Genomic DNA, 13,249 nt, shown 5'->3' with positions numbered 1-13,249 from the left:
GTATCTCCAGTGGCTTCTATTTTAGTACTCTGTATTCATCTTCTCTAAAAGAAAATACAAAAAAAAAAAAGAAGGAATGATAAAATTCTGTCATTTAAGGGCTGCAAGCCTGAAAGATCCAGAAGATCTTGGAAGGAAGAAGGGAGTAGAGGAAGGTGGAGCTGGGACCGGAAGCAGCGAGCCAGAAGGCTGTGCAGGGAGTTCAGAAGGTCCTCTTCATCTGTAAAGCTGCTGGATGCTGGGATGGGCAGTATTTCATTTATGTTTTTAGCACTGGATTTGTCGAGCTTGCACAGAGTAGTGTTTTGCATTTCTCCGTTTTCGCCCCATCCGGGTGCTGTTTCTACCCTGTGATTTTTCAAAGAGAGGAAGCTGTTCTTAATCTTTTCAGAGACCCTTGAAAACTTTGGGTTTTTTATTGCTTTGTATTCTGGACCATTTGCTGGAGTTGCAGAGGGTATGTCTCGTAGTGAGAGAGCAGTTTCCTCTACTGACCTCTCCAAAGCTGGTATTGCCGCCTCTGTGTCCCATTTAGTCTTCAGCCTCTCTGGCTTAGGCACCTAACGGCTTCACGCTGTTGTAAGGACTTGGAGTTATTATCACTATGGTTTGGTATGTACCTGTGATGCGTATGCTAATGCCATCAAATCCCTTAAACATCTGTCTCTGTCTAGTATCTCCTGGCTTTCCTCCAATAGAAACTGGAAGCAGAGAGGAAGGCACAAACTGAAATGAAAGCGCTTCCTCTATTCTAGGACTATTTGAGGGATGAAGGGATTTTACATAGGTTGGCAGCCAAGGTATCTTTCTGCAAGCAGGTTTAAGGAACTTAGCTTTTTAGATCTGTGTAAATAGTTCCTCTGTAACATGCTGCTATGGTGCCTGTGACACAGCTGTGTTGTCTGTGACACAGCTGTGTTTTTATATTAATGTTTCGGTCAGGACATATGGGAGGGAGTTAGTGTCTAAAATTCAAGAAGTTAATGTGATGATGAAAACAAGTGAACAACTCCTTAAGCAGTAGAAATATCTTCTCTTTTTGGCCAAAGTTTCTGTTTTTTATATAAGATAATTCTTGGTTAACAAGGTGAGCTGCCTCCTGGTTAGAATACAAAGAACTGCATAAAGGAAATAAGATAACAAAAAAACACTTTTGTGTTTCACTTGATTTAAATTAAAAAAAAAAAAAAAAAAGCCTGCATTCCTGTACTTCAGTCCACATCTCCATTAGGGACTGTCAAAGCTGACTGGTGTTCTGCAGCTAAAGTAAGAGGTTACCATTGTTCAGCATTTATCAGTTAAAGATGTTTCTTCTTAAAGGAAGAGGATGTCGTATTTACATTAATGTGCGTTTACTGCTTTGCAGAAAATACGAAAGAACTGCCCTTTCTTCCGTGAAGAAAAAGACAGTAGACTTTGATTTTCAGGAAGAAGTGATTTTTCAATGTGTAGCACAAAATGATTTAAAGAAAACTATCCTTCAACGTTGTGAGCATTTAACACTTCTATAGCAATCAGCTCTTCATCATCAGTGTTTCAGTTGCTAGTTAGGCACCCAAAGTTTGAAATGTCCCAGATTGTTAGTTACGGAAATGTTGGTGGTAACTTATACACTCAGAGTTCTAGAGGTAACGTGGTAATGCTTGTTCTTTGCACAGCATTAGCATATATGACCCTATTTTCCATCAGACTTCTAAAATTACTAGGATGGTAGGAGCATGCTTCAGGCTTTGAAAACAATGTTTTCTCATCACAAAGAGGTTCCTGTGTAATAGACCCAGCAGAGCAACAGAGTTCAGGCTGGTTTCAAGTGCAACTTGATGGATCTAGCCAAAGGGATCTGTAGCGCTCAATTCAGCATGCTGACAAAACCAGAGCATTCTCTTTGAAGTGTTGTGGCTGTGTATGTTTTTGGTTTTGAGTTGAATTAACATGCTTTTTTTTGTTTGTTTTTGTTTAGATACACACCCTGAAGATCAAAAATTCCGCTTACAGAAACAGCTGTCTTCACTTTCTCCATTTAGGTGAGCATTTCCATGAAATAAATTGGGCTTTCTGCAGAAATTTATGTATTCTCTCTCTGCATGAGATACATTTCTTGTCTTCCATGCCCAGGAGGCAAGAGCTGCAATATAAAATTCCATTCTCTTCAACTTGTACAGCTTGATATAAGGAACAAACAACTGTGTAACTCTTTTAAACTATTTTTTACTTTTTTTTTCCCTACAGGATAATTGTTTTGGATCAGAGCAGCTGTCCTACATGATTAGAATGGACAGTGGAAAAAATTGTAATATCTCAACTGTTTACTGCAGCTGGTACAGTACACTGCCCACGAACTGCAAACCTTTTTGGCCAAAAAGACTTTGAATGCTCACTCTTCATTTAGCTGCAGCCGCAAGTACTGAAAAAAATCTTAATCCTTTACTTTGTAATGCAGCTGATACTGTTTTGATATGAAGATTGTATCAGTAATACTGCAAAACTGATCAGTTTTTGGAATCTAACACCACTTACTAAGCTGCTATGTGTTTTCTTCTCTTTCTCTGTATATGTATGCTTTCCTAAGCAAAAGAATTTGTTGTATTACGCAGTTTTCAGTGTTACAGACAAAATGATTGTGATTCTGTGGGCTGTTTTCACTGCTCAGGCTCTCACTTAATTTTTCCATGCTGAAGTGTGGAGCGCCGTGCTACAGCCCATGTGGTGTATGTTTTTCCTTGCTCATTAAATTTAACAAGGGTAATTTCTTGTTTTCTCTTAGTGCTTTTGTGATCTAGAGTTGAACTGATTTGACTGATTAAGGGGATTAATTGCTGTGCAGAAAGTTAATGAGAAAAAGATAGTGTTCTTTCCGAGGTTGCAAATGCACCAATACGTTCCCTGTCAGACAAGAATATGCGAAGTTATTTCTGGTTAGCATTACTAAGATACATACTGTTTAATTAAACTACAGTTTTGGTAGGCCTCTTCCAAAAAAAAAAAAATCCCTCTAATTGAGTTTTGGATCAGGCTTTTGATGGGCACAGCAACTTTTTAATACTGTTCAGGTGCAGGATGTGTAACGGTTGTCCTTATCCCTGTTGAACAGACAGCGGAATTTTAGCTGCCTTCGTGTACTTGCGTGTACCATGTGTTGCTTTTCCATCCTTGTTCTGCCTATCTGTAACTGTTAATTAATTGGGTTTAATGACACTAATAAAAGTTTCTAAGCTTAATGTGCTGTCATTTGGTTCTTCTGGTTTTTATTTGTTATTGTTACTTCTGATCATCCAGTTATGTGTACAACTAGCTACTGATGTAGAGCTTGCTCCAGGGCAGATGCTGCAAACTGGGACACTCGAGAGGGCTTTCCTCAGAAGAGATCAAGAAAAAATAAAGTCTTTCATCCATTTAGTTACGTCAGGGTAGTGATAGAGCAGAATCACCAGCAGCAAGGAGATTTCGTGGGTTAAGAACTGTTGTCAGTGCATGGCAAACAGTGTTCACTTTTGCACATTACACAATTCCAGGCAGAAGTTCCAGATTTTCTAATCTGGGCTCATATCAACCACAGGTATACAGTTCCCCGCATGTGTGCGAGTTCTGCATCCTCCCCACAGGCAGAGGAACATCATACTCTTCATACATGCTGCTGGAACAAGGTCCTATTTTACATAGGCAAAGGGCTAAGGAAAGACTAATGTTGTATTGCAGATTTTGTGAAGAACACACAATAATGACGCATGCAAAAGTTAAACCACAGGTTTTATGTGTGATCACTTTGGGCAATGTCTGTGTGGTTTTGTTATGTGTCAGAGCCTTGATGAAATAAAGAAAAAAGTCATTAAACTTGCTGGTCTGCAGCAGTGCGGTGGAGTGGAGCAAGCACATGAGTTTTTACATGCACATAATTAAAAATCACTTTGGCTTGCAACATGTGAAATCAGCTTCTTGGATTTCTTTCTCTATTTTATCTATCAAACCAAATGGTGAGCAGACTGTGAACCATTTTTCTATCTCTTTTTAATCTTAATGTGGAAAGTTAATATTTCTGTTGGTAGAGAGCCTTTCTCGTAGCCCATAGCTTGTCTGCTCTCCTTATCGAGGCCAGAACACAGCAGTTGGAGATCTCAGTTGTTCAGCTGCTTGTACTTTTCCAGAATTACGTTTGGAGTGAATGTAAATCACCCTAATAACATAAAGCATGGACGCAAAAGCTGTAATTAACAGGAAGAATTAAACAAGGACCAGTGAAAGACAGCAGAAGAGATCAGAGGGGGCCCATCTAATGCTGCTTTTCAGCCTCCCCAAGAATGAGAGGCCAATTAATTAAATTAAAACAGTGATACTGAGCTGTTCTAATTCCTCTCTAAGGCGTTAGCCTGTGAGCAGTTTTGCATGCAGAAAAGGGGAGAGAGGAAAGTCAAGAAACAGGGATGGAGATTGGGTGAGGACGGGTGTCCTGGCCCCCTGCCACCACGGTCTGGCCTGCAGGTGTTTTATTTCTTCGGAGGCCCTTGCAGAACCCTGCATGCAGTAAGGTCATCAAGTGAAGGTATGCAAGGAAAAAAGCAAATGCTCATTTGCTAAGCAGCAGCTGAATCCTCAGCTCCCTTGTATCATCACACTGGACTTGTTTTATTTATTTATTTATTTTTAATTATTATTTTGGGGGCTGGGACTCGGGGAGGAAAAACCTTGGTCCCCAAGGTTTTATCATCATAATGTGTGTGGATCCAAATCGTCTTTCTGCTTATCAAGACATGGACTGCATGCTAGTGAGGGAATGACTTCGCTGAGGTGAGCAGCCATCAACGTTGCTCCCTTCTAACCCCATTCATGGCTTTGCTGCAACAGCAAAAGCTGTGGAAAATGGTGGAAGGAGATCAGCAAATGGTGTCTTGTGCTGTGAGACTCTTTACCAGCTAGTAAAACAGACAAAGCTGATCTTGTAAACATTTTCCAACGTTTATTAATTCAGTCTGCACCTAAACATACCTGCATGATTTTTCCAACGTGACCTAACACTTCACAGCAAGCTCAGGCCATGCAGATAGGACTCGTCTGTGCAGGGACAGCAAACACACGGCTCCGGCCTCTGGCACACTCTGCAGGCGCCAGATAAAGCTGGAGAGCCTTCGGCTGAACTCCAGGGCCGAAGAGTAACTTGTGATTTTCTGCATGGAGGAAAAGTTGTTGCCATGCTTTATCCTTAAAAGACTCCTGAGCCCCTGAGGGGAGGGTCTGGAAGGGAGGGGTGAAATAAAGGCTTGCACTTTATCCCACGGCAGGAGAAGGCAATGGGGGTTGCTCCGGGGAGCAGGGTGAGGACTGCTGGGTCCCCTTGAACCGCGCTGCTCCCCAGCCTTTCTGCGTGCCTGTGTTGATGAGGCTGTGCTGACATTTCTGCAGGTAGGAGCAGGCAGTGGTCACACACGGTGTGACGGCGTCACCTTGTTCATAGCAACGCCTGCGCGGGGCCCGGGTGTCTCTGGCATGGTTCTTCCTGTCCCCCGGGGACGGTGACCGCAGCACAGCATTTTCAGCAGGCAGCTCTGAAACTGGGCAGGGGAAGAAGGAAGGTTACTTGTTGGGATGGAAGCTGGTGTCTGCCGCAGGGCATCAGGCAGAGGCGGTGGGGAGGGCACCCCGCAGCCTGTTAGGGTTTGGGTCAGATCGGGATTTATTGCCAGCCCAACTCTTGGCAGATGCTGGCAGTTTATTGACTATAGAAGTTGCATTCTGTGTGCCCTGTGTGTGAATGAGCAGTTTGCGATCTAAAACCAAGTTGCTTTGCTCCATAAAATTATGGAAGCAGAAAATGAGCTTGTGTTCGGGCTAGGAGGCTGCTCCCTCCCTTCCCGTTTTATTCTAACGCCCTTCCTGCTTGTACAGCACCTCCTGGGTCAGGTGGGCCTAGGCTTCCAGGTAGGATGGATGGTCCCTCCCCATTTTATAGGGCCCCTAAGTCATTACCCAGAACCTCCAGTGAAGTTGTGTTTGTTAGCTAATGGCGTTCTCACCTGCTTGTTCATGAAGACATAGATGATGGGGTTGTACACGGTGGCTGTCTTGGAGAAGTAGGAGGGCAAGGAGGCGAGAGCCGGCTGGATGCTGATGTCCTTGTTGGTGGCCACCACCAGGGCAAACGTGGTGTAGGGCAGCCAGCAGATGAGGAAGGCCATCACCATCACGACCACCATTCGTGTCACTTCCCTCTCCGCCTGCTGCGTGGTGTTGGCTTCCTTCTGCTGGGCCGCAGCCTGTGGGGAGTTGTGAATAACCTGCTTGTTTGCCCTCTCCCACCGGCACGTCCAGCCCTGGGAGCACTGAAATCGGGGGACAAGGGGGCTTTAACTAAGGTTTTGTGCTCCCGAAGCCAAGCAGCTGGAGCGAGGTTTGGTGGCAGCACCATCCCCATGTTCAGTGCTTGTTTAAAATAAGGGGGAGCACCCGGTCACAAAACCTGCCACAGGTTCTTCATCCCGATGGCAATGGGACTTGTCAGGAATAAGTTAACTCGCCTGTCAGTGAGGAATTGCCTCTCCGTACTGAACCTACAAAACCCCTGCAGAACTGCAGGCCCAGTACTTAAACATGGGATCCTGGGTGGCCGTGAACAGAGGCCCCGCAGCACTCACCGCTCGCAGGGTCACGAGCAGGTTGGTGTAGGAGAAGAGGATCAGGCCGAGGGGCAGCACGAAGCAGGCGACGAACAGGGCCAAGATGTAGCTGTTGTTGTTGCTGCCGCCCGTGTACCAGTTGGGCCCACACGAGGTCCTCAGCCCTGGAACAAACGAGGTTTGAAACAAATCTAGAACAAACTTAACATGAAAAGACTTCCAGTAACAGGCTCCAAAAGAGCTCTTTCCCCTGAGTGATCCTTTTTTCTCCCAAGCACCTCTCAGGTTTCCAGACAAGCTCCCCGCACAAGCCCCTGTGCTCTCCAGCCACCCCACGCTTGCAAACGGCAAACACGGAGGTGACAACGTGGCACTGGGTACCCCCGAAGCCCACCTCCCCTACCTTCGGGCACGTAGCTGCTCCAGCCCAGCAGCGGCGGGGTGGTCCACACCAGCGACCAGCTCCACGTGAAGGCGCAGCCGCCCACTGCGTGCCGGTGCTGGAACCGAAAGTCTCCCAGGGGCCTGCAGACCACAACGTACCGCTCCAGCGCCAGGATGGCCAGCGACCACAGCCCCACGATGCCTGCAGACAGGAGGAGGGGTTGTGTCTGATTTTTCCTTATGGAAGGGGTGGCTGTGAGGACGTAAAGTGTTGCCTGTAGGAGACCCAGTGAGCTGCTGCGATCCCCGGAGCTCTGCAGGACACAGCTTTGCTCAATGCCGCGGCCCCAGCCCAAGGCCGAGGCAGGCCTCAAGGCTCGTGCCCTTACCTGTCAGGGAGACCATGAAGCCCTCCAGCTCACACATCCGTCTGCCGAACACGAAGAAGCCGTTGATGTTGTTGGAGAGGCTGACGGAGCTGCCGCAGAGCGTCACCAGCAGGTCGGCCAGGGCCAGGTTCACCAGGATGTAGTTCAGGGGGGGACCGGAGCTTCTTGTACCGGATGGAAACCACGATGACCAGCCCGTTCACGACCGAGGCGCAGACCACCACGACGCCCATCAGCACGGCCACCGACGTGTACATGCTCCGCGGGGCCTGGTGGGGCCACTGGGGGCCATCGAAAGGCCCCGGGGTCCCATTGCTGGGGGGTGCCTGGGAGCTGCTGGGGGACATCGGTCCTTCCTGGAGCACCAGCACCGGAGAAGCCCGCGTAGCTCACCCTCCCCAGAAGCCCCCAGCCCTCTTTATAAAGCCTCAGAGGAGCTCTGTTTTGAAACACCTTAAGCTTTTTTCTTAATCTGAGTGGTTTGCCCTCCCTCCCCTTTTTATAATCAGCTCTGTATTCCAGGGGGGATAAAGAGTGACTTAAACAAAAAACCTGATGACTGCCTGCTGCCTCATTTAATTGAGTAGATAGATTTTGTTACGTGAGTGCCCCAGTGGTAACACAGCCACATATACATGCACATACACATGAATAAATATATACGTATATTTATATATGCATGTATGTGGAGACAGTCTGAGAGAGCATGCTACCTATATCTATAGTTCTCTATAATTATATATATATGTTATATAATATATGTATATACTTATAAGATATACAGATATATATATATATCTGTATATAGATACATATACAGATAGATATCTATATCTGTACATATATCTGTATGTATAGCTCTATATTTTATATCTGTATATAGATAATATATATGTACTATATGCTTTCATAATCTATTGTATATAAATATTTTATACATATATATGCATGTTAAATTATATAGAAAACAAATGTAAAAAGTACATGTAATATATGAATGCATATATATATATACATGCATGCATATATTTATTATATACAGGGAAGAGATGTCTAAATTATAAACAAAATATATGTAGAAATACAACAATTAGATATTTTATTTATGATAATACTATAATAGACAAAAGGATGAATGTGTAGTTATATATATGGGGGTTAGGGAGATACTTGTATCTATAGTGTGTATATATATACAGAGTATATAATATATAATATATATATTTAACATATATATTAATAAATTATATAATATAGTATATATAAAAATCATATACACATCTATACATATGTATGCATACATCTATATAGTTATATAGCTCTCCATGTATAGATGTATTTGTAGACACACATATATGTATTATAATACTATAGTATTGCCATTTATAGTTACGTATTATAATACTGTAGCATTATGATGTATAAAAGTGCATCTCATGCACACACACACACACACACACACACGTGCACGTAACTCTGTGCTGTGCCCCATGCAGGCGGCAGCAGCACGTGGGGCGCAGGACACCAACAAGTAATTACGTAGGTGTGCACATTTGTATAGTTACAGGAGCACGAGCAAATGCTGTGCACCTGTGTACGTGTGCGCAACCACGCCTGGCTGGCGGCTCTGGCCCCATACTCACAGCCAGCAACTGAGGGAAGCGATGCCGGGCTGTACTCGTGCGTATTTGGGCCAGAAATCACAGGTTCTGCCCCTGGGAGACCCCCGGGCATCTGAGGCACTGGCGGGACCCCAGCTGTGGCCGGACAGCCAGAACCACAGGGTTTTACCGCACGCACTGGGAACACGGTGACCAGCGTCTGCGATGGAAAAATGAATTGTCCCTAACGCCCTTCTGCTGATGCAGCGCCTTTGAGTGATGCAAAGTTAATGGAAACTCCAAATGCCAGATTTTGTGTTTAATCCTTGCCTAGTCCCCTCTCCTTGACAGTCCCCATGCAAACCTCCCAGCACTTTTGGGGTGGATCAGGGGCCTGGTGGCAGCGGGGACAGCGTGGGTGCAGGGTTTGACAGCAGAACGAGCCCCAGCAGCTCCCCATACGCCAGTCTAAAAACTTTGGGTTTGCAGCAAGAAAAATGTCCTCAGTGCCCAGGAATGCAAAACACAGGGGGGACTGGGGGCACGCGATGTGACACCACCACAGTATGGCCACAGGGAGACTTGAAAGCTGCACCTCCAGCACCTCCTTTTTTTTTTTTTTCCCCCTTTTTATTTCGGGTTCTCGTTATAAATATTAACAAATCTGACCAAAAGTACACAGATAATGCTGAAATACAAAATTCCTTTAGGATGCAGGTAAGGACAATTTCTGCAGCCTTCACATTGTAGCAAAACATCGGTATCAAACATGTCACAAGGCTGGCGCGACGACCACCGCTCTGCATGCAGCTGGGATGCACTGACAGTCCGCTTAGAAAAGGTTTTGGTGCAAAGTGATGAACCCCCACGTCCTGCTCCCCCGCAGCCATAAGCCAGTTTCACAGCAACATGCGCTTGAACCCGTCGCTTACTGCTGACAACTTTGCAGGCAGGTGCTCCCACACCCCCAGGGGCTCAGCACCCCGAAATCAGCCCCCGGGCATCACGGTGCTGGAGCAGCGGCAGATCACCCGGAGCATCCTCGTGGACACGCTGCTGGCATTCAAATAAAATCCATGCATATCTGTAGAACGCATTACAAATATTAAGTTATTAAAAAAGACCCTATGAACATTTCCCCCCCCCCCCCCATATCAAACAAGGTGTAACACTGTCGGAACTTGGAAAAGTAAACGGAGGTCTGATTGCTTTCCAAAAGTTGTCAACACCCACGCGCACATGCACACACGGATACACGGCTCAGAAGCTGTAGGTAAGAGATTGAGACCGAACGGCACAGCAGCTCTTCCGAAGGAGTCGCAGTTTAAAGGCTTCAGAAATTTCTGGCAAGGTGCAGCATTTCGCAGAAAGTTTTCACCCGTCGGTGCCTCGTTGGGTTTTGCACGAGAGCCGGCAGGGCGGGATGCGGAGGACAGCTCAGACCTGGTGCCGTACACAGTTCAGGCCTGGTATTCCTGTGCCGTATGCAGGAATCTGGGCCAGACCATGCATGCTGCAGCAAACTGGGTGAGCTGGCGGCTGTGCCCGCGCTGAGCACCCCCAGGAACAGGCTCGGCTTGTAGCGCACAGGCAGCTTGTGGTGGAAACTGCCTGGCTCCTATGCAATGGCATGCACTGGGAAAGGAGATAAAGGGGAAAGTGAGAAAAGTCCAGCCTAAAAGCCAGCTTTCCTGGAAAAGCAGCGGGGCTGAAACTCCCGGGAAGCGGCATGTGGGGAGAGGAGCAGCTGGCACAGCCCGGGGCTGCCCTGCTCGGCGTTGTTGTTTTATTCCCTGCTTTCACTCCCCATGCCGGCTCCCGGGGAGGTGGCCGGGGCTGGAGCTGCCCCTGGGGGGTTTGTGGGGGGCTGCAGAGGTGCTCAGCCCCTCAGCCTGCCGGCTGACTCACACGGGTGATCAGAGAAGACAAGCACATTTCTGGAAGAGAAGCAAACAGTCTTCCTAGGTTATCAGAGAACACAATCATTCCGACGGAGGAGCTTTAAATGCATAAAAGACTGTTTAGGCCCAAACCACAGAGACTGACAAACCACCAGAAATATGGCACAATCGCCTGGATAAAATAGTTCCATGTTTTAGTGACGCCTTTTGCTCATATTAGATACACGAACGAAGACTGATGCATTCATTTTTGCCACTGAATTGCAAGGCAGCAGGAAGGTAAGTCAGTACAGCGACGAGTTAGGAGAGGAGTCAGAACTGTAGTGCATGCAGGTGTGTGTGTGTGTGTGTGTGTGTGTGTGTGTTTATGCATTTGCATGCTCGTGAGCATGTGTGTGTGCGTGTAAGGGTGCTGAGAGGCATTCTGGAAAAGCCTTAGGGGCCGGGACCCGCCGAGCACAGCGAGGGGCCTCTGCCTTGCTCCCTTGGATGCGTGTCCCCGCGGCACGGCGCGGGATGTCCCCTCTCCCTCGCAGCAGTGCCTCGCTCCCCTCCGCCCGACGCCGTGGAGGCGAGCAGTCCGCGGGGCACTCAGTCGCTGAGGACAGCCCCTGGCAGCTCGTTCGTTAGCGTGTGCCAGCGCTCGATTTTCTTGTCCTTGTTTTTCAGGCAGTCGAACCAGTGCTTCAGCCTCTCGCCTTTGGCATTAATTCCCAGCACGACTCCACCTTGGGAGAGACAGAGAGGAGAGGTGGGTGGGCACCAGCGTGCGAGGCACACCAGGACACACCAGGGCACACCGGGACACACCAGGACACGCCGGCCATCCCACCCCGCAGGGAGAATTGGGGAGTGAAAAAGGCAGCCAGGGCAGGGGGGCAATGCCGCTTAGCCGAGATCGCAGGAACACGCCCAGCGTTTCTGGATGCCCAGCTCACCTATGAAGTCGTTCGATTTCCCGATGTCGTAGTCCCACACGGTGACTTCCAAGGTTTTTTTGGCCAGGTCGCCGTGCTTTATCTCGTAGCAGAACTCCTGTGGGGAGAGCAGGCGCCTTCAGGCTGAGCCCACGCAGGGCCCAGCGCCGGCAGCGCCATTCCCCGCGGGGAGCTCGACTCCCTCTCCTCCTGCAGTGGCTGGGGTGTTTTATTTTCTCTTTTAAGTCACAGCACTGAGAAAAGCCCCTCAGGTGAGAACCATGAGCAGCAAAAACCCACCTCATTGAATTCGGGGTTCAGTGTTTTCTTCTTCACTGCCGTCTTATGCTTCGACTTCTTGTCCTCGTCCGGTTTCAAGTAGCTGCAAGGAAACCATTCGAGGCAGTCAGCACACAGCCGCTGGGCAGTGTGAGGATTTTCCGCCGTTTTTGTGTCCCAGGTCCCTTCCCATGTTGGCACTCTCCATATCTTGCTCGTAATTCAAAAATTAGGGCTTGCAGCAAGAAACATCACTCGTCTGTCTGCTCTGCTTGTAGCCCTGCAGGTATGATCACTGCCTGCCATACATGTGAGGCAGCTTCCAAAACAACCACGGAAAACAAAGGGAATTCTGTTGTTTCAGGAACCGAGCTTTTCCGATGAGCATTCAAAAAAGAAAGGGTGGATTTTTATACAAACGTCTCCACTCCTAAACAGCAATTGAGTAGGCAGCTGAAAGCATTCTGCTGATAAACTCCATTACTGGCCTCCCACATACCAGGCACGTTTCATCGCAGTCACTCTGTCTCAACAAATGCCATCCCTAAAAGTACTGAATTTGGGATCAGAGCGCTGGGGACAGGGACGAGGGATGGGTGCAGGTTGCCAGCCCTTCCTACCATATCCCTCTCCACTTAGCAGAGTGCAGATGTGAAAAATGATGTTTCCTCCCCCAAAAAGAGCTGTGGCCATGCTCCTGCCTGCGGGCACAAAGCAGCACTTCCCCTGGCACCCCAGCACGCGAGGGCCACCAAAGTCCCTGCCCCACAGGGTGAGGCTGGCTCGCAGCAGCCCACACCATCCATTTTTTGTTTTTTTTTTTTAATTCATAACAGTGCCTGTATTTTTCAAAAGGAAGACAGCCCCATCATTTACATCGCAAAGCATTGGCAGGACCTGCAAATGTGCCCCCAGCCCCATTAACCAGCCCCCGGAGCCACCAGAGCTATGGGGTGCGATTAAAGTGCTGCCTGACCTAATTAGGCACGCGCTGTAATTACAGCCTTTACAAAGCATGGCAGTGACCTGGTGGGTGCGGGAAGGGGGGGGACAGGACGGTGCAAGGCACATCAAAACCATCAGGGACCGGGTGCTGCTCGTCACGGGGCGGCCACGGGGCAGGCTTACACCTTTGGTACTTTGCATCGTTGTAAAATAATTGCCGGGGAATAA

The 13,249-nt window shown here is 47.8% G+C and overlaps 3 protein-coding genes across 9 annotated transcripts in view; 1 reads left to right on the top strand and 2 right to left on the bottom strand.

Annotated features, from left to right (window-relative positions):
- The window catches only part of TEX14 (testis expressed 14, intercellular bridge forming factor), a 30,261-nt gene extending 27,043 nt beyond the window's left edge, over positions 1 to 3,218 (top strand). For 5 of the 7 annotated variants that reach the window (XM_066979550.1, XM_066979552.1, XM_066979551.1 and 2 more), the window contains 3 exons: positions 100 to 209; positions 1,961 to 2,024; positions 2,230 to 3,218. In XM_066979550.1, the coding sequence (XP_066835651.1) occupies positions 100 to 209; positions 1,961 to 2,024; positions 2,230 to 2,266 (211 nt within the window). In that variant the 3' untranslated portion in view covers positions 2,267 to 3,218. Of the gene's footprint in view, positions 1 to 99; positions 248 to 1,960; positions 2,025 to 2,229 lie in introns of all 7 variants that reach the window. The other 2 variants (XR_010825670.1, XR_010825671.1) reach the window with 2 other exon arrangements.
- Positions 3,219 to 4,929: 1,711 nt separating this feature from the next.
- LOC106045753 (pinopsin) lies at positions 4,930 to 7,725 on the bottom strand. The gene is given in 6 exon segments (XM_013196444.3): positions 4,930 to 5,543; positions 6,006 to 6,245; positions 6,624 to 6,769; positions 7,009 to 7,191; positions 7,379 to 7,529; positions 7,531 to 7,725. Coding segments are annotated over 6 exon segments (1,047 nt in total). The 3' UTR covers positions 4,930 to 5,411.
- A 2,396-nt stretch (positions 7,726 to 10,121) lies between these two features.
- DOC2B (double C2 domain beta) overlaps positions 10,122 to 13,249 on the bottom strand; it is a 31,115-nt gene continuing 27,987 nt past the window's right edge. The window contains exons 7-9 of the mRNA XM_013196449.3: positions 12,098 to 12,179; positions 11,819 to 11,915; positions 10,122 to 11,608 (exon numbers count right to left, since the gene is read on the bottom strand). Of these exons, the coding sequence (XP_013051903.3) occupies positions 11,472 to 11,608; positions 11,819 to 11,915; positions 12,098 to 12,179 (316 nt within the window). The 3' untranslated portion in view covers positions 10,122 to 11,471. The remainder of the gene's footprint in view (positions 11,609 to 11,818; positions 11,916 to 12,097; positions 12,180 to 13,249) is intronic.

Source organism: Anser cygnoides, chromosome 18, assembly GCF_040182565.1.
Source record: "Anser cygnoides isolate HZ-2024a breed goose chromosome 18, Taihu_goose_T2T_genome, whole genome shotgun sequence".
NCBI lineage: Eukaryota > Metazoa > Chordata > Aves > Anseriformes > Anatidae > Anser > Anser cygnoides.
Note: the sequence above shows the minus strand (reverse complement) of the source record. Positions and strands in the feature narration are given on the sequence as shown.